Raw genomic sequence first — 25,947 nt, 5'->3', positions numbered from 1 at the left:
TCCTTGCTCCCTGTACCTTTCCTTGAACTGAAATGCCACAGCTCTGTTCCACAAGGATACTCACCAAGGTGTGTTTATCCTGCAGGGGCTGAGGTGCTGGGAAAACACCTTGTTTGCATTCCCCAAATTTGAGACTGCATCAGGAAACTCCAGCTCTCGTCAGAACCAGCAAGTCCTCCTTGGCTTCAGCCCTGTTATTCCTCTCACCAGCCTAACAAAAAATTAAGCTCCTGTGCCCCAATTTTCTCTCCATCAGCAAGAAAAACTTCCATGTCAAGGGCATCTGAAGCCTGCCTGATTTTCTGTGTGGAGCTTTGGATCCCCATGGGGATGGCATCTGAGAAAAGAAGATAAAACCTTTTGTGAGGACAGTAGTGATGGATCCCGATTATTGTTTGTTTAATTAAAGAGTCTGGACCGATGCAGAGGCAACAATTAACAATTATCTTCTGTAAAGAACTTTGGCAACAGCTGAATAAGTTAATGACTTGCGAGATGGAGACAAATCATTGCAGCTGTCATTTATGGGGCTGGAGGTGTAAGGGAGAATCCTCAGGCTTCCACCTCATGTCTGATTTAAGGGGCTTTTCCTCCTTCTGTTGGAATAAGCAAGTAGCAATTTTCTTCTGCCATGCAGCTGGGATTATCTAGGAGCCAGGGAATTAAGTTCCAAATGAAAATTTAAACTATTCATTACACTTTATTAATAGACTTCAAGAACGTTTAATTGTGGAAATAAATTATAGGGAGGTGAATTGGTAAGTTTTGATTTATTTTACACACATCCCCTTTCTGGGAGGGTTCATTAAGGTAACTGGGACTGGAGGGAATGCCAGCCTTGCCTGTCCTCGGTGTCCCCAGGCCAGTGGCCGCGGAGAGGACAAGAAGGGAAGGATTTTGCAAACACTGCCACCCCCTGGCTCTTTCCACAGGAGTTTTGTTTTCCAAGCGAACCCGAAGTTGGTGCTGCCGGGACGAGCAGCTCCTCACACACTCTGCAGCTGTGCTGGGTGAGTTTTTCTGCAGGGGCTCAGCCACAGCCTGGCTGTGGAGAGAGCAGAGAATCACAGACTATCCTGAGGAGGTCATCCAACGGCGAGAGAGATGCAGCAGCTCTCCTGCGAATAAAGGACTGGGTTTGGAGAAGAGAGTCTTTGGGGTGACCTAATTGCAGCTTTCCAGTGGCTGAAGGAGCACACGAGGAAGAGGGAAAGGGATTATTTAAAAGGGCCTGGAGTGAGAGGACAAGGGGGAATGGCCTTAAGCTGGTGGTCTGTAAGTTTAGATTAGATTTTGGGAAGAAATTGTTCCTGTGAGCACGGAGAAGCCCTGGCACAGAGTGCCCAGAGAAGCTGTGGCTGTCCCTGGGTGCCTGGAAGTGTCCGAGGGAAGGCTGGACGGGGCTTGGAGGAACCTGGACTAGTGGAAGGTGTCTCTGGCCATGGCAGGGGGTGGGAAGAGATCCTTCCAGGGAAAGGGAAGCTCCAGACCCTGATAAGCTCTGCTCTCAGCCTCCTCTTCTCCAGACTGGACAAACTTATGTGTTCCTGGCTTCCCCTTCGGACCCCTCACCACGCTCGCAGCCCAGCTCATACCCGGAGCTACCTGTGGAGCAGGTGGCTCCGTGCACAGGGGCTGTAAACCCAGCTTTGGGGCAGGAGAGCCGGCGGCCATGCTGCCCCTCCTCGCCTACATCTCCCAGCAGCCCCTTCGCGCCGCCCCTCTCCCGCCCCTCAGCGCCGATTGGCGGATGGCTCTGGTCCGTTTCCTGGGTTCCCATTGGCTGGGCGGGCTGTCTGTCGCGGCGCGCGGCGCGCAGGAAGGGGCGGCATTCACGGACGGATTTACGCCGTTTGCGCGGGGCGTGGCGCGGCGGCGCGCGGGGGGGCGGTTGCGCAGCTGGCGTGGCGCATGCGCAGCGCGCGGCGGCGGGGGGCGCAGCGCAGCCCCGGACAGCTGGCGGCGGTAAACAGGGCCGGGGCGGGGGGCACGGCCGGGGCCCTGCCGCGGCCCCTGCGCTGCGAGCCGCTCTGCCCGCATGGATGGAGCCTCGCAACCTCCGCTGCCCGCTGCGCTAGCGCCCGGGAGGCCTGACAGGTAACGGGCCCCCGCGGGCCAAACGGGCCCCGCCGCCCCCGTGGCTCCCCCGCCCTGTCAGACTCTCCTCCCGTATCCCCCTCCCTGCCCGCCGCCCGTCCGTGTCCCCTTCCCTGTCAGCCTTGCCCTGTACCCGCTCGCTCTCGGCCACATCTGCCGGGCCCCTTCTCTGTCAGCTCTTCCCCTGTGCCCGGTCCGTTCCCTGTCAGCTCTTCTCCCTGTGCCTCCTTCCCTACCAGCTACATTCCCCCGGCCATTCTCTCGGTCAGGCACCCCCCGTGCCCCTTCCCTGTCAGCCGTGCTCCCTTTCCCGTGAGGTGTGCCCTGTACCCTCTGCCCTGTCACCTGCCTGCCCTATACCCCTTCCGTCTGAGCTATACCCACCCTGTCTCTCTCATCAGTTCCCCCCACCCCAGGCTCTGTCAGGTGCCTCCTTGTCCCCCCGAGGTGTTACCCCCTTCTCTTCACCAGGAGCCTGACTCCTTTTAAGGGTCTCTCCTTTATCCAGTCCTCCCACCCAGCCCCTCACCCCATTTCCCCAGCCCTGCATCATCTGCTGCTACTACTCCCTGCCAGGTACAGCTCCTGCTTTTTGACTTCCCTTTCCCCCTCCCACCCCTGGCACTGCCCTGTCCTCACATTCCTCTCCCCTGGGTGTGACTCTGCCCTGCTCCCTTCCCTGCTCGCTGTCCCCTTGCTAAAGCCTTCACAGAAACTTTCTCTGCCCTGGTGAGTGTCCTGCAGCGCCTTTCCTTGGAGAGGATCAGCCTCTCCTCCTTTACCAGTTAAACTCCTTCCTGGGGCTACTGGGCGGTGAGAGCCTTGGCACTGGGATGTTGCTTGTGCTGGGCTGAGTGTTGCCTGTCATCTTCCCTTCTTCCCATGGATGTGTCAGCTGGGCGTCAAGGGAGAGGTAGAGTTCCAGTGGGAGGGCTGAGCTGGCAGCACGGTGTGGCCTCAGTGTGTCAGAGTTTCCCTGACAGTCCCCTCGTGCCGGCTCTGTCAGGGCTCAGATCTCACCTCTTCTCCTGGCTGCCTGTTCCAGCCATCTGTCCTGGGGAGCCACTGCTGCTCCTGGCAGCTCCTTCAGCTGGAGGATCTTCTTCTTGTAACAAGGTGTTTACTGCTAACCAGGTCATTCCCTCTTGGTTTTCCAGATTTCTCAAAAAAAAAAAAAGTTCCTATCTACATATATATACATTTTAATTTAATCTGTGACCTCTTGGAAAGTCAAGGTAAAGAGGACAGGGAAATAAGTTGTGAGGATAAGGAAGCCTCCTGAGGTGGGCCCTGGGTGATGCTTGGGTGAAATAGTTTATAATCGTGACGGGAAGGGTCTGGGGAATCTTGCCTTGGGATGAGTCGTGTATCCAGAGGCTCATGGTGTGCAGAGTGCTGCTTTTTCCCAATGACCTTGAGTGTGGAGCCTGAGAAACTTGGGCACATCCAAGCAGTTAGGAATTGGATTGCTTGTTTAAAACTTCTGATTTCAGGAGTTCTGCTGCTTTGTGAGCTCCTTGGGGTGGATGGAGCTTTTCCAAAGGGCACTGGCGCCCAGGTTGGAGCTCTGACCCCCCTGTGCAGGGCCTGTCACTGTCACTGTGGTGCTGTGGGTGGGAGGTGCTCAGGTGGTTCCATGAGAGGGAAATACAACTTGGCAGAGGAGCAACCACCCAAATCCAAGCTGTGTTGGGAGTGTTTGATGTTAAATGGATGGAATTATTTGTGCTATCAGTGTCAAGGTTTTGTTTCCAGACTTGGAGTGAGAGTTCCAGGAAAACTGGAAGAGTAGAGAATCCTTTTACTCCTCTTCCTCCCCATGCCCTGGAGCACCCTGTGGAAGTGTACTTTCCCAGGAGCTTAAGGGGCTTTTAAATGACTGTCAGTGTAAACAGAGCCTGCCAGATTTGGAGCACACAGAAATCTGTGCCTTGTTAATTTTTGACTGTGGATTTAAAGGCCAAGTGTTGCGAAAGTTCTGTTTGTGCCTCTGGAGTTCTGTGTGGCAGCAGCAGGAGAGTCCAGGAGGGAATGCAGGGAGCTGCAGGTGGGCTGGAGCTCTGTGTGCTCCTGGGAGCATTTTGAGAAGAGGTGGCAGCTGTAACTGATCCCAGGTTTTTAGTCCTGTCTGGGGTGTTCAGGCAGATTTCGAGCAGTGAGGGATGAGGGAAGGTTGTCCTTGAGGGGTGGTGGAGAAATGTGCCCTGGTGTCATCTGAGAAATGACCCCAAAGAGGTCGTGGTCACGGAATCATGGAGTGGTTTGGTTGAAGGGACCTTAAAGATCATCTTGTTGCAATGGCAGGGACATCCCAGTAGCCCAGGTTGTTCCAAGCCCTGTCCAGCCTGGCAGAGATAGGGAGGGTTGGGATCATCTCATGCATAGCCAAAGTGAAGCTGCTTATGGAGTCAGCCCTGGTAGCAACAGTGCAGATTTATCCTAAATTGTGTCTCACTCTGGCACTTAATCCCTCACTCCACCAGGAGCTGGTTGTGCAGGGTTAGTTAAAAGCCAAGGATGGGTTAGAGCAGAATTTGCACTGTGGTTTTGCCCAAAGAGGGACATCCTTTACCAATTTCCATGGTGGAAATTTCCAAGGAGTTTCCAATTCCTTCGTGGTGACAAAGACAGACTCTTTGGAGGGGCTTCATGATTGGAAGCCTCTGTGTCTAAGAAATTGGGAGGCACAGTTTATTTTTGTCTGTTTTTTATTACGTATATTTTCCAGGAGACCTACAAATCTTGGGAGATTTTACGTTTTATTCCAGGGCCAGTTTGTAACTGGAGGCTGGATCTACTTGTACAGTGGTGGGGTCAACAGTCTTTAGTGTAAAGAACACTTAATATATATTTTATTTATTTTTTATTTATTTAATACTTGAACGAGGCATCTATCACATCCATGGGGAATGGGAGTCTGGGATTATGATCAGTTGTGGCTAATGCTTAAAATGTGATCTCAAATGAGAGTTTGGGACATCTTAATCCTTTGTTTGTGATTCCATGATAATTTAAAAGTTGCAGAAGCCTGTGTAGCTGTGGAATACCTGTTGAGCAACAAAGAATAGCAAAGGGAAAGGAGGAAAGGCTCTTGGAGTCTTCTTGGCCGAGTAAAGACACAAATTCTGGGAGACCTTTGGGCATTTTACAACATCCAGCTGCCAAATCAAGCACTTTCCAGGAAAGAGAGACACCTTAGGCTCCTGCATTCCTGTTTGACTGGGTGTTATCCAAGCCTATAACCCAAGGTCTGATTTCATGGATGATTTTCCTCACCTCTATCTTTTAAGAAGTAAAGTTAAGCTGTGTTGATCTCCTCCTGAGAGCTGCACTACAATATTCTATTGGGGCCACCTCTGAGTTACCTCAGCTGGCAATGGCTTGTCCAGAGAGCTGGGAAGCTCCACAACACATCAATAGTGCCAAAAACACTCCTGGAAATAGCAGCAGTATTGCTGCTCTCACCTGGCCAGGGTGGGTGTCAGAGTTCCACAAGGTGGAAAATGCTGGCACAGAGGAGACTTCATTGAAAAGCTGGGAAATTTGGGTCTGTTGAAGGGTGGTGGTTTTGGGGGGTTTAGATATTCCTTCCCTCTGGACATCCTGTTCATACAGTGGATTTATAGGGTATTAATGGTTTTGCAGTGACTTATTCAGCTCTAAACTGGCTTCTTGGTGTGGGTTATTTATGGCTGTATATGGGAGATTTGGATCTTTCCATGCACATGCATTTTTCCACGTGTGTCCTTGAGGTCGTTTGGTGCTGTTGGAAGAGAAAGGAGCTGATTAGAAATTAGCCATAACTAGAGGTGAGAAATGTGACAAAAATACTCCTAAAAACCAGTGGGGTGTTTGTCAGTCGGGAGGTGACAGCCTGTCCTGTTGGGGTCCTAAGAGCAAAGTTCAATTGCTCTCAAAGATGAAGACAAGAAATCTGCCTGGCAGGGAAGAAGAGGAGAAAGCTGGATGTTGCTTGGAGAGGGGAGACTGTGGACAGATCCTGGGAATGTTGTAGGGAAACACTAAGAGAAGTGGAAGGCTGCAGACAAGACTGAGGTGCTGAGATGTGCCAGGATTTTGTCCCTGTGTCTTTTGAGGAGGGACTTGGGGTTAATGGATCAGTCACTTCCCTGGAAAAAATTCCCTGACCATCAGTCACTGGTCACAGGTTCCCAGGGAGAAGTGCTGTGTAAAGGTGGGGGATGCTGCCCTGGACTCACAGGGGTTTTGCTGGCATAGAAAGATGGATTTTCCAGGCTGATGTAGTCCTAGAATTCTGCTCGTCATGAATTTCTCCACAAACTAAGAATGGTCTTGAGTCAGACATTCTTCATTCTTATGTTGTTCCTTCCTTGAGTTTCTTCAGGAGCCTTTATTCCAAACTTTTCAGTTCTTAGCCACCACTGTTTCTGGGAAACAGAGCTTGACACTGTGTGCAAATGGCCTAACGTGTGGTGTCCCTGCCTGTGTCCCCTCCTGTGCTGTCCTGCAGGTAACTGAATGCCCTCAGTGTGGATCCTGGCTCGGCTGGAATGCTTGGATGCACAGCAGCTCTTCCCATAGCTTCTCTTCATCTGTCCCACTGCAAGAAGATGGCAAAAGCCAACATCACCAGAGACATCATCCACAGGCAGATCAAGGTACGTGTGAGCTCTGTGTTCAGGGGTGTTGGGTGGGGAGAGGTGGAGTCAGTGCTGGATTGGGAAAACTCCTGGTGTTGCCTTTACTTGGGTAGAGATCTCTGTTACTTACATATTGATAAGCTCTGTAAGGAGCTTAGGAGAACAAACACACAGGACCTGTCACTGTCCTTAATGGAGAACTGGGCTGAAGTCTGGCATGACAGGAGCACAGTTCCTCTCCCTGGGCTGGTTTGCCATCAGCAGCTCTGTTCCTTTTGAGTTTAAGAGAGAAAGAGAGCTGCTTGTGTTTAGGCACCACAAAGGCCCTTAGCCAGCTTCCCTCTCTGCTTTCTGTGTTCTCCCTGTGTGATCTTGCCATCAGAGGTATTTCTGACTGTAGTAAAGCTAATGATCTCTGTCACAGCCTCTCTGTCTCCTTCTCTTTAGAGAGCGCTGTGTTGCTTCCTTTGTGTAGGGGAAAAAAAACTTGTGCAGTGGTGGGATCAGTCATCTGATGGCTGCATTTGTGGAATATCAACGTGAAAGGACTGGCTGCAGCAGACACAATAGGCAATTATTGCTTGGACTCAGAGGCCTGAAATCATTTGCAGCTTTGCTGATAATCAGCATTCAGGAGAGGGATCTGTGAGTAGCCAGAATAAGGAACTGGGAGCTTGAGTGCTCACTTTGCAGTTTGGTACCAAACTCTGTTATAAGCTTGTAATTTAATCCATGTGCAAAGATTTATTTTGCTGCCCTAACAAGGAGGGGCTGATTCTGTGGTTTGAGCCTTAGCCTGGGACTGTCTCACACTGTCTGCTCTGTCAGACTTTGATGTGTGACCTTGGGAAGATTGCTAAGTCAGGCAGTTCCTTGTAGGAAAAGCAATATCCTACCCCCCAGCCCTCACAAAGCCACTGAGGCTGCAATAGCACAGAATTATACCTGCAGCACCTTGCATGGGCCTTGCAGTGCTTTAGGAGTGCTCTCCACAAAAATACATCAAGGGGTTTGAAGTTTGTCGTGGAAGCTTTTACAAAAAGCCTGGTTTGTTTTGCCTCCAGTCCTTTTATGTCTGTCTCCATTTTGTCTTCAAATAGCTTTTGGTGTGTGGAGTTCATTACTGAGCATTGGGCTGGGAAGGGAATTCAGCACTTATGTGTCTGCTGTAGGACTGCTGATGTGCTCAAAGCACCACCAGGGTGATTTTTTGGGCACCACCGGGGTGATTTTGACATTGGTGTTCCCATCTCTAAATGCTGATGATGAAGGATAAAGTTGATGAGTACGGCACAGAATGGGACCATGGCCGGGTCAAGTCCTAGGGAAAAATCTCCTTGGACATTAGATGTTCCATCCAAAATCTGACTTGCACTCCGTCTCCTTCATTCCTGCCTCTGCAGTTGGCCTTCTTTCATCAGAGCCATCTGCTGATGCATCTGTGAGCCCTGTGAGATCACAGGGGAAACAACTGTCCTGCTTTCCTTCACCTTCATTTGTACTGACGCAGTTCTGTGGCAGCTGTTCCCATCCCTCTGGAACAGGCTGTGCTGTGGCACTGCAGCTCCCTGGCTGAGGAATAACCCATCCTGAAAGGAAGCTGGCCAGTTCCACTCCACAGTGCTTCAGCCGTGGTGCCTTGGGCAGGCTCTGGAATGGACAGAGTTCTCCTAAGCAGCTCTGGTCCAGTACTGCTGCCCTCAGGATTGAGTCCCTGCTGAAATCATCTCAAAGGCATAATAACAAGCATTCCCAAGTTCTTCCTTCTGTTTCAGGCCCCAAGTAGGGTCAGCTAACTCTGCCTCAGTGAGGGCCTCTCAGAGCTGCTCTTGGCTCCCCAGCTGGAGCCTGGCTCTGTGTTACGTGGCATTTTAAACCCATTCAGGGGCAAAAATTATGATCTGCCCACCTGGAGATGTTCAAAGGATGAGAAGGCTGGAGAGGGACTTGTCACAAGGGTATGCAGTGATGGGATAAGGGGGATGGCCTTGAGGTGAAGGAGGGCAGGGTTAGACAGGATATTGGGAAGAAATTCTTCCCTGTGGGGGTGGTGAGGCCCTGGCACAAGTTGCCCAGAGAAGCTGTGGCTGCCCCTGGATCCCTGGCAGTGTCCAAGGCCAGGCTGGACAGGGCTTGCAGCAATCTGGGACAGTGGAAGGTGTCCCTGCCCTGGCAGGGAGTGGAACTGGATGGGCTTTAAGATCCCTTCCCACCCAAACCGTTCTGGGATTCTGTGTCTCCCTACTACAGTTCAGGACCTGTGGACACCCCAATACCTGGGGTGATTTTTAAACTTCCAGAATCTTCTCAGAAAGGGCAAGAGGAGTTTGCTGTAGTCAGTGTGCTGCTTGTTTGCTCCTGCAGGAGAGGGGAGCGCTGGGCTTCGAGCGGCACTACCACGTCACTGACCCCTTCATCCGCCGCCTGGGGCTGGAGGCTGAGCTGCAGGTGAGTGACCAGAGAGCAAACCAGCTCCTTACTGAGGAGTGTATGAAATTCTCTCTTTTATGAGGTAACTACTGATTTCTTAGTGCCCCAAACTGCATCAGAGCCAGGAGTAGCTCAGTGAGAGCTTGTGTGAGCTTTCTGCACCTCCTGGTGCACCTACAGGAGAACCTTTAACAGGCTGGGCACCATCTAATCCTAGCACTGATGCCTGAAGGAGACAATTGTCAGCTGCTTGGCATACTCAGCTCCCTAAGGAACAGGTTGTAGTGCACTCTGACATACCTTAGGAAAGATTTTAAGAGTATACAGAATATTCTGAGGTGGAAGGAACCCCCAGGGATGATCGAGGCCAAGCCTTAAGTGAATGGTCCATCTGGGGCTCAAACCCACAGGCTTGGCATTATCAACACCCTGCTCTACCCACCTGAGCCAGCCTCTAACACATCAGTCATCTTGGTTTGGGGGAGAAAAAGGATTCTTTTGTCCCCCTTTTCAGTCACATCTTCCACATCAAACACTGCTAAACGCTCCCCCACTTCCTGGTGCAGTCGGTGGTTAATGTGGATGAAGATGGATGATGTAGTCACCCAGCAGCAAGGTGCTTCTAACAGAGCTATCAAAAGTGCATTTTCCCTGTGTTCCCAGAGTGCCTGTACATGTAATTTGTCAGCCTAGCCAAGGGCTTTGGAAGCAAAGTCACCTTTCCATGTGTACAGCGGGATTTCAGCTGTAGCCTCTGAGACTAAACTGCCATTTTATTCAACACTACCTTTTTTTATTTGTTTCATTTTGCCTTTTCTACCCCAACTGCTCTAGCATGTCTGTCTTTTCTGGAGGTGCTTATCTACCAAGTGTGTGGCATTTTTTTGCAGGGTTGGAATAAAAAAATTGAAAAACCTGCTTGTATTGGAACAAGTTGTTTGTGGGGAGCTCACTGTGTCCTTGTCTTAGAACAGCTCTGTTTGATAAATCTGAAGTTTGAGTGATACCATCTTCCCTTGTCTCCTTCCCTCAGGGTCACTCTGGGTGTGTCAACTGTCTGGAATGGAATGAAAAAGGAGAGTAAGTATATGGCTTCATTTGGGGGATCAACAAAGCCACAACCCCAGGTTTTCCCAAGAGTTGGGTATGGGATATCTTATAAGCAGCTGCTTCCCATTTCTTGTAAAGTGGAGCTCAAGCTCAAAGTTTGAGCTGTAGTAGAGCTCACGCTTCAAAAGAAGCTTTATTTTGTTAAATATATCTGGTTATTATTAGAAGTGCCCCTTTAGTGAGTTCAGAAGGGAAATGGTCAGACTAAGAAGTGGAGATTGAAGGCTGCTTCTCTTCTCTTAAGTGGTATTATGGATTATAATGGATCTTTAGGATTTGCTGAGTTGGTGGTGACACTTCCCCACCCCCTTCACCATGCTGTTAAAAGCTGCTGCTAGGGGACAAATACCCAAAGGAGGGAGGTAGAGAATTCACCCCTCTGCAATTTTAGAGGGAAACTGAAGAGCAACTTCCATTAACCAAGTGGAATGAAGAGTTTCTGCATTAGAACTGAGTGGATGGAAGGAAGAGTGGATATTTATGGATGTGCCTCTTACAGCATCCAAAGTCTGCCCTCTGATACTTTTCAGAATTATTTACCAGTGAAAATTTCATGTGCTTGGAAGAGATTTGACTACAAGGAAATTTAAAGAGCTGGGAGTTGCAGATGTCAGATTCCTTTGGTTCAGATGCCAATGGATGGACAAGGCCAAGAGCTCCACAGACTCAGGCATGGTGTGGGACAGAAGAGTTCATGGTTCATATTTGTCTCCTGTTTCTTTCAGCTTGTTGGCCTCTGGCTCTGATGACCAGCATACCATTGTGTGGGATCCTCTGCACCACAAGAAACTCCTTTCTATGCACACAGGACACACTGCAAACATCTTTTCTGTCAAGGTACGTGGTTAGAAGGAATGAACAGCTAACAAAATCAGCAGCCTGGGCAGCAAGAGGATAAATCCTTGCTGGGAAACATTTTCCTGCAAACAGTTTCCCTCCCCAAAAAATTAATATTTCTAATTATCAGGAAAAATGGATTAAGTCTCACACTGCACTTAGTTTATGCAGATCTGAGGCTTTTTCTCTCAGTGAATTGGAAGGAAATGATTGAAGCAAATTGGGATGTGTAAATGAAGACACTCTTATGTGTCCTGCTGTAGCTGGTAACTCTTGAGTGTGCACACTGAGTTGTGTAAGAGTGAATAACGTGGCTTAGCCCATGCTCCTGAAGCAGAATTCCTGCTCCATGACTGCCAGCATGTCCATGTGAGCAGCCTCAGTGCTTCTCCAGCCTCAGTGTCCAATCCTCTCGCGCAGTTCCTGCCGCACTCGGGCGATCGAATCCTCATCACGGGAGCTGCAGATTCCAAGGTGCATGTCCATGACCTGACTGTCAAGGAGACTGTGCACATGTTTGGAGATCACACCAACAGAGTGAAGAGGATTGCCACGGCTCCCATGTGGCCAAACACCTTCTGGAGTGCAGCAGAAGATGGGTTAATCAGGTACAGAATTCCAGTTGGTTTGGGTTTGGGAACCATCACAATGTGTGCTGTGCCCAGACCTGAAAAGAGGCTGTCTCTGTACTAAAGAGCTTAAACTCATCTCTCCCTTTCCTAAAACTGGAAAGATTTATCTTGTAGAGTCATAAATACTCTCCTCAGCTCCTCCATTTTCCTCTCTGCCAGAAAGGGAGGCTAGAAAAGGAACAGGTTATGACTTGGAGTTTAATTTGGAGCTTTAAAAAAATTGTGTGCGTTATAGATCTGCATTTAATGATTATCCTGATACTGAGCTATACTTTGTGTTGAAGTGAGGTGCTTCCAACAACCTGTGGCACAAATGACTGTTGTTCATGTCCTTGGTGTCATCTCTCTTAGCTGTGCCAGGTTTAGGCTGGATATCTGGAAAAGGTTCTTCCCCCAGAGGGTGCTGGGGCACTGCCCAGACTCCCCAGGCAATGGGCACAGCCTGAGGCTGCCAGAGCTCCAGCAGTGTTTGCACAGCGCTCTCAGGACAGGGTGGGATTGTTGGCAAGGCCAGGAGTTGGACTGGATGATTCCTGTGGGTGTCTCCCAGCTCAGGACATTCCATGAACCTCTTCTGCTGCTTCTATTACCCCTGACACTGCTGCCTGACTCCCCTCCCTCTGCAGACAGTACGACCTGCGGGAGAACAGCAAACGTTCCGAGGTCCTGATAGACCTGACCGAGTACTGTGGGCAGCTGGTGGAGGCCAAGTGCCTGACAGTGAACCCCCAGGACAACAACTACCTGGCTGTGGGAGCCAGCGGGCCCTTCGTGCGGCTCTACGACATCCGCATGATCCACAACCACAGGTAACAGCACCTGGCTTTGGGGCAGATTTCTGCTACAGCAGTCTGGTCAGGGCTCTGGTGGGAAGAGGGAATTTCAGGGATTCAGCACTTGCCTGTTTCTGGGAAGTTTGATGGAGTTTTTTCTATCACCCAAAGCCTTTTTGATGAGTACACTGGGATGGTGTGAGGCTGGGGACTCCACAGCTGTGTGGCCTTGTCCTCGTGGGTGGACAGGGAGTGCCAGTGTAGGTGAAGCTTCCAGCAGGTGAATGCTGTGGTTACAATAAGGGTGTCCTTCTCTGTGGGTAGGAAAAGCATGAAGCAGAGTCCTTCAGCTGGAGTGCACACGTTCTGTGACAGGCAGAAACCCCTCCCGGACGGGGCGGCTCAGTACTACGTGGCAGGTATGAGCACTGCACTGGGGTGGCACTGGGGGGACTGGGGGTTTCACTGCCTGAAGAAGCAGAGTTCTACCGTCACACACAAACCCCCTGCTCAGAGGATCTCTTCCATGGGATGTTCCGTGGAATTGGAGGTTATTTCACTGGGGTGGTGAGCTGGCCTTGCTGCTGCTTGTCCAGCATAAATGTCTTTTTGTCACTCTTACTTGAAAGCCAAGGATTGGCTATAACCTGAGCTCTATAGGCTTTCCTGGAACTGGTCCCAGCAAAGCTGCTGTTCAAAATCTTTCTGGCACAGAAGTGACTTGTCCTCATCCTGCAGATGAGGAATCAGTGATGCAGTATCTGAGCAATCTAGCTGACATTCTTCTCCAGTGCTCATTATTTACTACCCTTTTCCCCAAAATGTTTGGGTTTGGTTTTTTTTTTAAATATCTCAGGCCAGCATGTTCAGCAGACCAGTTCTGACAGTCCTGCTCCTGATGAGTCCCACTAGAGGATTCCTCAGGTCCCCTGAATTTGTCATGCAACACATCTGCTGTCTGAAGAACAGAACCTGTGTGTGAGCTGAATATTTAGGAGCTTTGGTTTGGTTGTGCTGAGGGCTTTATTAAGGAAACCTAATTAGGGGGTTGAGGATGGAGGTATTTGCAGATGGCCACAAATCACAAAAGCCAAATCCTAGTGAATCCCTGCAACTGAGATGTGCTGGGTTGTGCAGGCTCATTGTTAACAAGGCAGTTATAATTCTTGTCTTCATGTGGAGATGACTGTGCAAATTTGGAATCATGGAATCCTGGAATGGTTTGGGTTGGAAGAGACCTTAAATCTCATCTTGTTCCACCCCTGCCATGGTAGACTAGACCAACTAGAGCAGGTAGCTCCAAGCCCCATCCAGCCTGGCCTTGGACACTTCAGGGATGGTGCATCAATACCCAGATCCTGTGAGGAAGCACCTGTGCCTGTTTTGGTTTCTCATGGAAGAATCCAATAAACAGTAGGAAATGGAAAATCCCATAGGTGTTTGTGCTCCGTGGCTCCCATGGTAAAAGGGAGCAGCTGGGGTAGAACAAAGACAACAGTTAGGAGTTAAGCCAGTAATTATGGACTTGTTCTCTCCACAGGGCACCTTCCAGTGAAGCTCCCAGACTATAATAACCGGCTGAGGGTCCTGGTGGCCACGTATGTCACCTTCAGCCCTGATGGCACTGAGCTCTTGGTCAACATGGGAGGGGAGCAGGTAAGGAGGCAGGAAAGCTTCACATTGGGTCACTGAACATTGTTCTGTGCTCTTGAAAACAGGTACAGCAACTTCTCTGTGTGTAATGTGATTGATTTTAAACTGCTTTCTGATTAATTCAGACTAAATACTTGGGATTAGGGATATATTTGTTAGGCTGTCACTGATCAAAGTTAAACCATGTTGTGTTGGGGTTTTTCAATTCACATTTCACTCTCTGGAAGAGGAGAAAGAAAATAAACAAAACCGGTTCTGGAACTGACCTTTGCTGACCTAGAAAGGATTTCATAACTCATTCTTGAAACATCAAACTGCATCTGTAATAGAATGTAGTGAATAAGGAAGTTGGAGAAGCAAAGGCCTTCACCTGGAATATTGATTGCTTTAATTTTAAGCTCTGGGTGATATTCATGGATCTTTTGTAAAGCCTATCAATGGAATGAGAAAATCCTTCTGACAGCATTAATCAGCATGGATTAAACAGGACCTTTGCTTGTGGGCAGGTTGCACTGTGCTTGTCCTCTGCAGCTCTTTCTCACACATGCACTCACTCCCTGTAGGAGAAGGTGAGCTGTGGGTCTGGCCTGGGCTGTCCATTGCTGTCACAGTACAGCTGTAAATTAGAATTTCACAGGACTGCCTTGGGAGTTTCTCAGGAAATCCTAGTTTCATCTTAGACTATTCACTCTTTTCAGTGTCCCACCTCTTTTCTGTCAGTGGGTGTTTGGTTTCTTCTAATTGGTGTTAATTGAAATATCTTAGTTGCTTAATTGAAATATGAAGCTTTCTGAGCAGGTTGGTCAGTGGTCAGGTCATCTTTTAAGTTCTGCAGGTGTGGAGTAAGACCAGGTTCCTGTTTCTCAGTGTTACTTTCTCTGCACCCAGTGCTGGACTGGAGCACAACCCAGTTACTGCTGCCATCCCATGTGTGTCCATCTGTAAACGAGATTCCCAGTGAGAAAACTGGAAATAGCAAACACAAACATGGAGCTGTGCACACATTGAGCCCTCTTATTTCTGACTTGAGCATCTCTGTTTTGCAGACTTGTCACATGCTCTTTTTCCTTTCCTTAGGTCTATTTGTTTGATCTGACATACAAACAGCGACCATACACTTTTCTTCTCCCAAAGAAGTGCCACACTTCAGGGGGTAAGTGTGATGCTGTCGCAAAGGGAGTGAACAGCAGAGTGAAGTTCTGTGCTACACAACTCATTTTCAGGGTGCAGGAGGAAAATGAAGCAAGGAGTGGGTGTTGCTGGGCTGTTTCTGCAGTGCAGTTCATACCCTGAGTTCCAAAATCCTTCTGCAGAGGGACAAAACACGTTGGCTTGGCTCTGCTGTAAAATATACCCTGAGTTTGTATAACCTACATTGATACTTAGCATGGCTATATATATATATTTTCTAACCTTCAGAAGTGCAGAATGGAAAAACCTCTACCAATGGAGTGTCCAATGGGATTCATCTCCACAGCAACGGCTTCCGCTTGTCCGAGGGAAGGACACACGTGAGGTGAGGGCACTGCTGCCCCTCCAGGGGGTCCTATGCCTTTGTCCTTGTCCTTTGCCTCTTGCCAGGGTGAGGTGCTGCCAAAAAGGTGTGAAGTGCAAATCCACTTGCCTTGTTGCTGGATTTTAAGTGGCTTCTCTCCTTGGGGCTGTATTGGCCTCTGGTGCCTTGGCTGTGAACAGGAGTGAGACCAGGCAAGAGCATCCTGGGACAAATTGTCCATGAGGATTTTTCCTCTCTTATGATGAATTAAGGTGGACAAAATTAAGAAATGATTTTTCAGGCCTGGAAGCAAAGTGTCCTGAGTGGTTGTTGCTTCCTGGCCTGCAGGAAGTGGTTGATAGTGGCAGAGGCTGCCAGGTGGAGGAACCTTTGCTTCCCTTTGCCATTTTTTGGGCACTTGCCTGCTGCAAACTGAACTCAAGCAATCAAAATTGTTCTGTGATAACAACACTGGAATCACTACTGCCATTCCTAGCACGGGAGCTAGGAGTGGATGGAGCTTCTTCTATTGCTCGTTCTGATTTCTTTCTTTAAGAGCAAAATGCATTTGGGGTGAAGCAGCAGCAGCACATCTTGGAGGTTGTTTTTCCTCCAGCTGATGAGACTCGGTTCAAATTCAAGACACTTACTTAATACCATATATGGGTAGTCTGGGCTGCTCCAAAGTCACTCTGTGGAATGTTTCAGCTCCTCTCCTCTAGATGGCCTCTCCACCGCGGCAGTGGGAACGGGGCTGGAATTTTGGGTTGCGGAGCATGGGCCTGCTGAGCTCAGATGCTTCTGCATTTGCATTGTTGTGCATTGCTAAAAGAGGATTGGAAGTGTTGTTTGTGCAGTTGAAACAAAGATGTATTGGTGAGGACTGATGCTTAAAATACCCACTGCTCAATTTGGAGTGTTTCTCTGTAGAAGAAAAAATGGAAAGTCAAATGATGGTCACACTGATGTAGTGAGACTGCCAGAGGGTGCTGAGGCCCTGGCACAGGGTGCCCAGAGAAGCTGTGGCTGCCCCTGGATCCCTGGAAGTGTCCAAGGCCAGGCTGGAGCAACCTGGGATAGAGGAAGGTGTCCCTGCCCATAGCAGGGGGTGGAATTAGATGGGCTTTAAAGTCTCTTCCAGCCCAAATAATTCTGAGATTCTGTGGTCAAAACCAAAATTTCGTCTTAAACTCAGGTTCTTCAGAGTCCAGAGTCCCTTTTGCCTTTTCCTGAATCTTTTCTTTTCAAGCCCCAGTGAGCATTAGCTACGCTGGAGCTAAACACTGCAGACTCTGGCAGACTTAATGTACCACTTTTCTGTGCTGCTCCCTTCTTCCCCTGCAGCCCTCAAGTGGAGTTGCCTCCATACCTGGAGAGGATCAAGCAACAAGCCAACGAGGCCTTTGCCTGCCAGCTGTGGACTCAGGCCATCCAGCTGTACAGCAAAGCTGTGCAGAAGGCCCCCAACAATGCCATGCTCTACGGGAACAGAGCTGCTGCCTACATGAAGCGCAAGTGGTAAGGGGGCAGTGTCGCTGGAGGTGACTTCCAGGGCCACCTTGTTGAAGGACGTGTTTTCCCTCTGGGTGGGTGGGTTTGGGGTTAACAGATTGAGCCATAATTGGGCACCTCTGGCACAAGGGGATGGCACAGCAGCCTGTGTTGGAGAGATTCTGGGGAGGCACAGCTGGTAGCAGCCCATTGTTTCACCTACTGGTGTGCTGAGTGAAGTCCTGGTCCTTTTCTGTTTAAAAAGAAACCCAAAATTCACATCTGAGTCACAGCATTCTGGATGTCTCCAAGGGTGTTTGTGTTTCTCTGGGTGGTTCTGATCTGTATTAAAGAAGGGCTCTAAGTCTGCTGTCAACACATGACGTAATGGTGACTGTGCTTTATAACATCTCATGACAGGAGGTTGTTGTAGGGCTGCTGGGGTGGCTTTGGTTGCTGCTTTATCCAATTGCCTCACACTGCAGACACTCAGACCTGGTGGTTCCTGTGTTACCCCAGTTAACCCACACTCCCCTTGACTGGAAACAAACCTCTGGGAGGGATCTGGGGAGGTGGCAGATCTTTGCAGTCTGGAGGGGATTCTGCCCTGATGGTTGCAAAACACCCTGTCAGCCTCTGCAGTAGGTAATGTCTGCTCTGACCAGTGGCCAGAGCTGCATCTGCAAGATAGAGCTGAGTTATTTTAGTGCCTGTCCCCTTGAGCAGAGTAAGACTGAGTAGCATGACTTGCCATTAACATATTTAAAATAGCTGTGGTCCTTCATCTCCATTTGCTTTGTGAGGATATCCTTCTCTTCTCCCTGCTGAAATCCCCAGTATGAATTCTCCTCTCTTGCCAAGATAAAGAGCAGCCAGCAGTTGTTGTGACTGTTGGTAACTGGCCTACTGGCTGTTTTGCAATAGCAGAGATTTGGGAGCTGCCTCAAAAAGACCTCAGTGTTCAGAGGGAGAAGAACAATAGGTTGGGATTAAGGGATGGAACACAGAAGCTGAGTGCTGATCTCATGAATGACATTTTTCTTATAGGAATCGTTTCTCCCGAAGGGTGCTGGCACATCTGAACCTTCCAGTGTGTCAGCTACTGCTTTGCCACAGTTTTGGGTAGCAGGAAGATGTGAAAAGCATACACACAGTGGGTTTCTGTGGCATGCAGGGGGTAGGACTTAAATAGCACTGAGCTGATACCTTCCAGGTGCAGAAAAGGGGCACTTTTCTGCTAGGAACAGTTTGTGGTGTGTGGAGAAGGTGTCTGGGATGTCACTGAGCAGGAGGAAAGGCAGACAGTGACCTGGGCTGAACCACCACGTGTCTCTGAGGTGCTCTTGATGTCTGGAGCAAGAACAGGTACAGGCCACCCTCAGAACCCTGCAGGTCCTGCTGTGGCCTCATTCTCTGAGTAACAGAGAGCAAGAAAAAAGGAAGGTCTGTTATTTGCTAACCTCCCCTTGCTCATCTCTCTTAAGATGCTGCTCATATTTTCCAGCACTTGCAAGGGCTGTCCTTTGAAATTTTGCTCCTAAAAGCCAACTGCATCCCCCTCTGGATTGCTTTCAGCAGTACATGTTGGCAGTACTGAGCTGATTTCTAGTTTTGCACAAGCTGAGTCAATCCTATAACAAAGGGAGAAGTCAGGGCCTGCTTTACATCCCACCATGTCCATTTTCACACCAGTCTGTTGGGCTGCCTGACACTGGTAGCTTAGCTTGAAGGATGTTTGAGGGTGGCAGAGCAGTTTAAAAGCCCAGTCGGGTGTGCAAATGTGAGACACCTGTCTGTCATCCTAACAGGTAACTTGCCTTCCCTCTTTTTTTGATAAGTGGCCTGTTTCTGCATGTCCTGAATTCACCCTGGCAGTGCTGCAAAGGCAGCCCCAGAGAGCCATGTTGATGCTGCAGATCTCATGGACAGGGCATTCCACCCTCTGCTGTGCTGGGGAGTGGCCAAAACCCCCTGGACAGGAGGGAACTGGAACGTGAATGGTTTGCAAAACATGCTCCTGCAAGATTTGGAGCTCCCCTTAATGAGTCCAGGCTAATTAACCCTAACCCAAACCTCTTCCCCGTTTCACTGAGCATGAGGAGGAGTTTCTTTCCTGTGAGGTGACAGAGCATTCTGGGACAGGCTGCCCACAGAGGGTGTGGAGTCGCTTTTACTGGAGATATTAAACTGTCTGCACACAGTCCTGAGGAATGTGCTGTAGGGAGCCCTGTTTGAGCTGGGAGAGTGTCCTGCATGACCTCCAGTGGTCTCTTACAACAATAATAACCTTCCTGTGACTCCCTGGCAAAGGTTCCACGTGATCTGAAATTGTTGCTCTGTGAATTCATCATTTCCTTGTGAGTGTTTTGGGCTTTGGTAGGTGCAGTGCATAGAATCCTGGAATGGTTTGGGTTGGAAGGGTCTTTAAAACCCATCTCATTCTATCCCCTGCCATGGGCAGGAACACCTTCCACTATCCCAGCTTGCACCAAGCCCCGTTCAGCCTGGCCTTGGACAATTCCAGGGATGGGGCAGGCACAGTAGGGCATGTAGGTTACAGGTATGAAACATTACTATTACTGTTAACTATCAAATGGAGCCTTGGCTCTCTGTTTAGGCAGCTTGTAGTGCCTCTGAGCAGTTGAGTACCCCAAGTGTGTCTGCCCTGCCAGCCTGAGCTGAGCACCACACAAGGCTCAACAAGTCCCTTCTGCTTCCAGAGCACAGCCAGAGATATCCTCGTTCCCACAGCCCCGCAGCTCAGGGAAATCAGGCTGTAAACAGGATACAAATGCCCAGCACAGCCCAGTCTGCTGGAATGCTCACTTCTAAAACTCCTAGTTTTTTTGCTCTAAAGGTGAGAAAAGGTTCCTGCTTGAGCCATTTGTCTGTTTGTGGTGGAGGTCCTGCAGCTGCCGGGGCTGGGTGGGCCGGAGCTGTGCTGTGTGTCCACAGAGGGGCACGATTGAGCTGTGACAGGGAGCCTGCCTGGCACGGGAGGGCTGTGCTGCCTGGCCAGAGGGCTGCTGCATCCTCCATCTTCAAAGGACTTCCCGAAATGTGCTGCAGCAGGGAGCTCTGCTCTCATGGATTTAAAATGGCAGGTCAGGGCTGGCGGGGCAGCCTGGTGTGGTCACATCCCAGAGCTGCCTGTGGGCGTCTGCAGAGGCCTTGGGGAGGCTGGGCTGGGTCAGGTGGTGCCCTGGAGTCACAGCAAATGCTGTTAGTGAACTCCTGGGGTGTGGGATTGTGTAGAGAGCTGGAAACAACAAGCTGTGGAGTGAAATGAGGGCTGGGAAGCAGCAGTGGAAAATGTTTGCTGTTGCTGCTAGGGCTGGCTGATTCAGTGCTCCTGTTTCCTCAGGGATGGGGACCATTACGATGCTCTGAGGGACTGCTTGAAGGCCATATCCCTAAATCCATGCCACCTGAAGGCCCATTTCCGCCTCGCCCGCTGTCTCTTTGAACTCAAGTACGTGGCAGAAGCACTGGAGTGTCTGGATGACTTTAAAGGGAAGTTTCCAGAACAAGCACACAGCAGTGCCTGCGATGCACTAGACAGGGACATCAACGCTGCCCTCTTCTCCAAGAATGATAACGGTGAGTGCTGCTGCTCCTGGGCTTCTTCAAGGTTGCACTGAAGTCTAATGAGCACACAAGGACTTTCCTGCTTAAACTGCCCCTCTGAAGTAAAGCTCCAACTTCTGAGAGAGATTGATTGTTGCTGTGCAGAAAATCTGGCCTGAGCCTGTTCTTTCCTTGTGCCTGGTCCTGGTTTGCTCTTGAGTGAGAGTGTGATAAAAGGAGTCTGATGTAGCCAGGAGATAATCTGGAAGGAAGGAAGCTGGTGCTCTGAGCCCTGCTCCCTGCTGGAATTGTCCTTAACTCTTCTCTAAGGCTTCTGGGGTCTCCTGGGGTGCTCCCCCCATGGTGCTGAGGGAAATGTGTTGTCCTTGCAGCTGAAGACAAGAAGGGCGGTGGCCCCATCCGGCTGCGAGCCACAGGCCGCAAGGACTCCATCTCTGAGGACGAGATGGTGCTGAGGGAGCGCAGCTACGACTACAAATTCCGATACTGTGGTCACTGTAACACCACGACAGACATCAAAGAGGCCAATTTCTTTGGCAGGTATGCTGGCAGAGAGTAGCAGGGCTGCAGGACAGGAGTGAGCAGCAGCAGGATGCTCTGTTCCATGGGATAAAGCCTCACATATAGCCCCATGTGGGTGTTCATAAAGTGACACAGACACGGGTTTGGAGGGTTGGGAAAAGCTGACAGGAACTCTTCTCCTGTGTGGCTGCATGAGCAGCTGGTCAGGAGCAGATCCACAGAGGACCTGGTTGGGCTAGCATCCAGAAATCCATTTGGAATTGAAAACAGGGCTCCTGGGGTTGCAGGGAGCCAGCATGGGAAGCTTTATCTGGGTCTGTGAGTGTGAGGGGTGTCAGCCTGCTGATGATAGAAGCCATGTGAGATTCTCAGCCTGCTGGAGCCTGGCTCTGAGTGTGACCCCCGGGCTCTGCTCCTCTGCCCTAGCAATGCCCAGTACATTGTCAGCGGCTCAGACGATGGCTCCTTCTTCATCTGGGAGAAGGAAACCACCAACCTGGTGCGAGTGCTGCAGGGAGATGAATCCATTGTGAACTGTCTCCAGCCTCATCCCAGCTACTGCTTCCTGGCCACCAGCGGCATCGACCCAGTTGTGCGACTCTGGAACCCCAGGCCAGAGGTAAGAGCTGCAGTCAAAGCCTCCCTTGTGGTCAGATGTCTTTCCTGCTGCCTTTTCCTGCTGGGATCTCCCACTGCAGCAGCAGTAACAGCCCATCTTTGGTCCTGAGTGTTCTCTGTTGTGTCTTGCAGAGTGAGACCCTCAATGGCCGCGTGGTTGTGGACATGGAAGGTGCTTCCCAAGCCAACCAGAGGCGGATGAACGCCGACCCGCTGGAGGTGATGTTGCTGAACATGGGGTACAGGATCACAGGACTGACCAGTGGTGGGGCTGGAGGCTCAGATGATGAAGACAGCTCAGAGGGGCAAGTCCAGTGCCGGCCTAGCTAAAACAGAACTGCCTCTCCTTCCTCTAATTATTTGGCTGAAAGGGAACAAAGTTTCCTTGGTCCTGAACTTTTCTCTGGTGAATGACTGCACTGTTTCGCACTATGCACAGGGTAGAACAAGCTGGCAGGGGCAGGAGCGGCCGTCTCTAAACCATCACCTCCTCCTCCTCCTCCATGGCTGTGCAGTCCAGGGTTTGCCTTTAGTGGAATTTAGTCCCAACAGGGGTCTTTGAGTTGTCTGTGAGCAGTGTAAACTGGTGATTATTTTTCCAGAGCTGCTGTATGATCTGGTACAGGGGCTGTTGCCTGCATTGCAGGGGGGATGTTAAATTCCTGAATAAAATACAAACCTAGGGCAGGGGTTATGGAATGAATTTACTGCAGTGATTTTGAAAGCTTGACTGTTGCTACCAGCCTGTCTAGAGGCCCCTGGTTTAGGGTTGTTGGCCATGAAACACCTGTTTTCTCCCATAATATCTTTCTTCTGGTTTCCATCTCAGACACGTTGTCAGCAGATGTAGCTGTGCTGTTTTGAGGACTGGGGATTGCCTCTCTTGTCCTCCTGTGCTAGCTGAGGGATTGGTGAAGGCACTGGGTGTGTGTAGCTCCACGGGGCAGGATGTGTTTGCCCTGTTCTGATACCTTCTCCTGTGGTCCCTGAGCCAATGGAGGGAGGTGACAGCAATGGGGACAGGTTGGATCAGAGACCTAGGACTTGTGTAGCTAAAGCTGCTGAGGAGAGGGGCAGGTGACAGCACCTCTCCATTGCCCAAGGCGTGTAGCTGTGTCACCTCTGCGGGAGCTGAGAACGTTGTCATCGTGTGAATGTTACAGCTACAGTCTGGAGTTGTCAGAAGCAGCATTTTTGTGCAGCCAGCTGCTCTGTCTTGGCCAAGGTGGGCCTTCCCTGCCTCCTTGTTGGTGTAACATGGAACGGATTTGTGGTCCTCTCAGGAACCCTCCTTCCTCTTCCCGCTCTCCATGCCCTGACTGGCTGCAAAGCCAGGAGCACACCTGGAAACACAGCACTGTACTTCCATTCCTTCCCCCTCCTGTAACACACAGCCCTGTTTTCCCCTCTCGCAGTTGCCAAACACTAAATACCCCACAGATCTTGCACAGCTGTGCTACAACCGCCTCTGGAGGTTGTTTTTTCTAGGACTATCAACTAAGACCAAAGAGCCCCTGGAGATCTGAACCGCTCTGCGCTGTCTCGTGTCTCTTCCTGCCGAAGGTCTGAACATGTTAGCCTTGGTCCCAGGGGTGTGAGGTGTGTGTCTGGGAGTGTGTGCATGTGTGTGTGCTGTTCTTCCATGTGGTGCAATCCCTGGTCTTCCTGTTGCTGCCGTGGAAAGATGAGAGGCCTCCCGTTCCTCCTCTGGCTGCTGAGCGCGGCTGCGCGGGGCTGCCTGAGCCAGGGCTGCCTCTGCCTTCCAGAACAGTCCTGGAGATGAGGAGGGAGAGAGGTCAGCTGGCAGCATCTCTCCAAGGACACTGTTCCCTGCAGAGAGAGAGAGCTGGGACCTGAGGGTGCCCCTCAGACACTCAGCTGCTCTGTGCTGGGGTGAAGCCCGAGCTCTCTGCAGTGCTGTGGGAGCCCCTCAAAGGGAGCAGCTCCCCACGGCTCTGCCCAGCTCTGCTGGCAGGATCAGCCTCCCCTCTCCTGCTGAGGCAGAGCTCACCTGGGCCAGGTGTCCCTTGGCTCCTGGGGCAGGTTGGTTTGTTTTCACAGTACCTGTGACTGTTGAGTTCACCTGGCTGGGGGTGTAGCCAGCTGCACCCCTGGCACTTGCTGCTCTTCCAAACCCAGAGGCAGCAGAAAATTCTCCTCACTTGGGTGGCTTTCTGACATGGTCTGCCCTTTTCTTTTTTTTGCTTAAGGCTTCCTACTAGACACATCCTCTTATTTTTTTTCTTTTTTTTTCCCTCCTCCCACTCAAACTTTTTTTCAGCTTTCAGTAGACAACGTCTGCAGACTTTGATTTTTAAACCGAGAGACTGAGATGGAAAGCTCTGAAGAGAACAGACCTCTCCCTCCCCATTCACCTTTTGCTGTGGCAGCTATTTTTTGGTTTTTTTACCCTTGTGAGACAGTGCAGCTCTTTTACCTGCCAGTTGCAGTGTGAAAGCAACCAGATTCCCTGCCTCTGCAGCGGGTTGCTGTTTTTAATGGCTGCTTTGGTTAAAAAAAAAAGAAGATAAATAATAATAGGAGAGAAGGGGAGAGAAAAATCTTTCTGCCTCCAGCCCCTTTTCCCCTTGCTGTGGGCAGATTACCTGCTTTTCGCTTGTTAACGAGGAATTTGTATTTATTGGTGAAGGAAAAAACATGCTGGGGAAGTCAGGAGAAGATGTTGCTTTATTGACCTCTGCTGTTTACTTCAACCCCCTCTTTGGGAAAGCTTCTTCCTGCTCTTTCTGGTTAACTCTTTCTAGCCTGGGATATGCAGGGATGCCTCCTTTATTTTTGTATTCTAGCAGTGGGCTCTCCGTTAGGAGACTCTAGGATTCTCTTAGTGTTGCAGTGACCATTGCTTCTCGCTTTTTCGAGTACTAAAGATGATCATCTCGTAAACTTTGCCCCTGCAGTTGTAGAGGTAACACACGAGCCTTACTGCCCTCATTAGAAGGAGCAGAAAACTTGTTTCTCTGGTCCCTGGAAGAGAAAGGGTTAAGCGATTAAACAATTCTTTGTTCTAGTTCTTTCTTGGTGTCGTTTTGTTTGGGGGTCGTCGTGGCTTTGTTCTACCTTTCTGCTCTGTGATCGTGGGTGGAGGGTGGCCTGGTTGGGCCGGGTGCTGTCTGTGCTTCATGACAATAGAGGCTCCAAAAATTTGAGTGGGAAGGGGGCTGGGGAGCCCCAAACGTGGCCCATAAGCTGTGGTGGCCACGGAGTCAGTACTGAGTTAATTTGTCCAGGTTTGGGAACTCAGAGCTGTCAGTGGAGCGAGGGTTTGGAGCTGCCAGTGTTGGGGTGGGGATGGAACAGCTGCCTGGGAGGAGGGGAGGGAAGCACATCCTGCAGAGCTGTTCCAACAGTCCCTGTGACTGAGGGGGCTTTGCTGGAGACAGTAAAACTGTAAAATCCTGGTGAGGTCCCTGCTGAACCCGGGAGGCAGAGGTGGGTGAGGGGAAGCACAAGGATGCACAAGCCCATCCTGCCTTGTAGCTGCTCTGAAAGAGCCCTGGGGACTCGGCAGACCCAAGGTCACCTGCCTGAGTCACCCTCTTCCTGAGGGACCTCCTGAGATGTTCCTGTGTCAGCAGCAGCACATTCCCTGCCTTACACGCTGTGTCCAACACCAGCCTTTGGACCCAGAGATGTGCCTTTGCTAAAGGATCTCGCCAACTCAGTTTTTCCTCTGGGTTCCTGCTGCAAAACCTCCCAAATATTTCCTCACCCTCCAAGCTGCAGGTCTTAAGGGAGAGTTGGAAAACCAGGCTGTTATTTTCAGAATTCATTTGAACTCTTCTCTTAAAAAGTCCTGTTGGACACCTTTCAGCCGAAGGTCTTTTGAGGCCTCTTCATTTCAAATCCTGTCTGATATAAATTATTGCTTTAAAAGGCAGCTCTGCTGTAACAAAGCAATGAGCATCCATAGCTGGAATTGGCAATCAGCTAATTGGGTCAGCTCTTGGAGTGAGTGGTTGGAAGCTGAGTGTTCGAATTGTGGGTGGAAATGGGTAGAAGGACCCAGAAAATGGGTTTTATTTGTCATTTGGATGAGGGGATTGAGTTGAGGAGGCAGA

General features: G+C 50.2%; 1 protein-coding gene across 3 annotated transcripts; it reads left to right on the top strand.

Moving 5' to 3' along the window:
- Positions 1-1,909: 1,909 nt before the first annotated feature.
- WDTC1 (WD and tetratricopeptide repeats 1) lies at positions 1,910-24,896 on the top strand. Of its 3 annotated transcripts, none has more exons than XM_085081358.1 (16): positions 1,910-2,097; positions 6,590-6,737; positions 9,084-9,167; positions 10,183-10,229; positions 10,985-11,096; positions 11,517-11,704; positions 12,355-12,537; positions 12,826-12,920; positions 14,042-14,157; positions 15,232-15,307; positions 15,574-15,670; positions 16,994-17,167; positions 20,505-20,740; positions 21,100-21,268; positions 21,677-21,869; positions 22,001-24,896. In XM_085081358.1, the coding sequence occupies exons 2-16, from the start codon at positions 6,630-6,632 to the stop codon at positions 22,196-22,198; spliced, it is 2,076 nt and encodes a 691-aa protein (XP_084937484.1). In that variant the 5' UTR covers positions 1,910-2,097; positions 6,590-6,629; the 3' UTR covers positions 22,199-24,896. The 3 variants fall into 3 exon arrangements, with proteins under 3 accessions (XP_084937484.1, XP_084937486.1, XP_084937485.1); XM_085081360.1 differs by lacking the exon at positions 1,910-2,097 and adding an exon at positions 2,156-2,673; XM_085081359.1 differs by lacking the exon at positions 1,910-2,097 and adding an exon at positions 2,710-2,826.
- The last annotated feature ends 1,051 nt before the right edge of the window (positions 24,897-25,947 follow it).

This window comes from Lichenostomus cassidix, chromosome 23 (assembly GCF_008360975.1).
Source record: "Lichenostomus cassidix isolate B80296 chromosome 23, HeHo_3.0, whole genome shotgun sequence".
NCBI classification, from domain to species: Eukaryota; Metazoa; Chordata; class Aves; order Passeriformes; family Meliphagidae; genus Lichenostomus; species Lichenostomus cassidix.
Note: the sequence above shows the minus strand (reverse complement) of the source record. Positions and strands in the feature narration are given on the sequence as shown.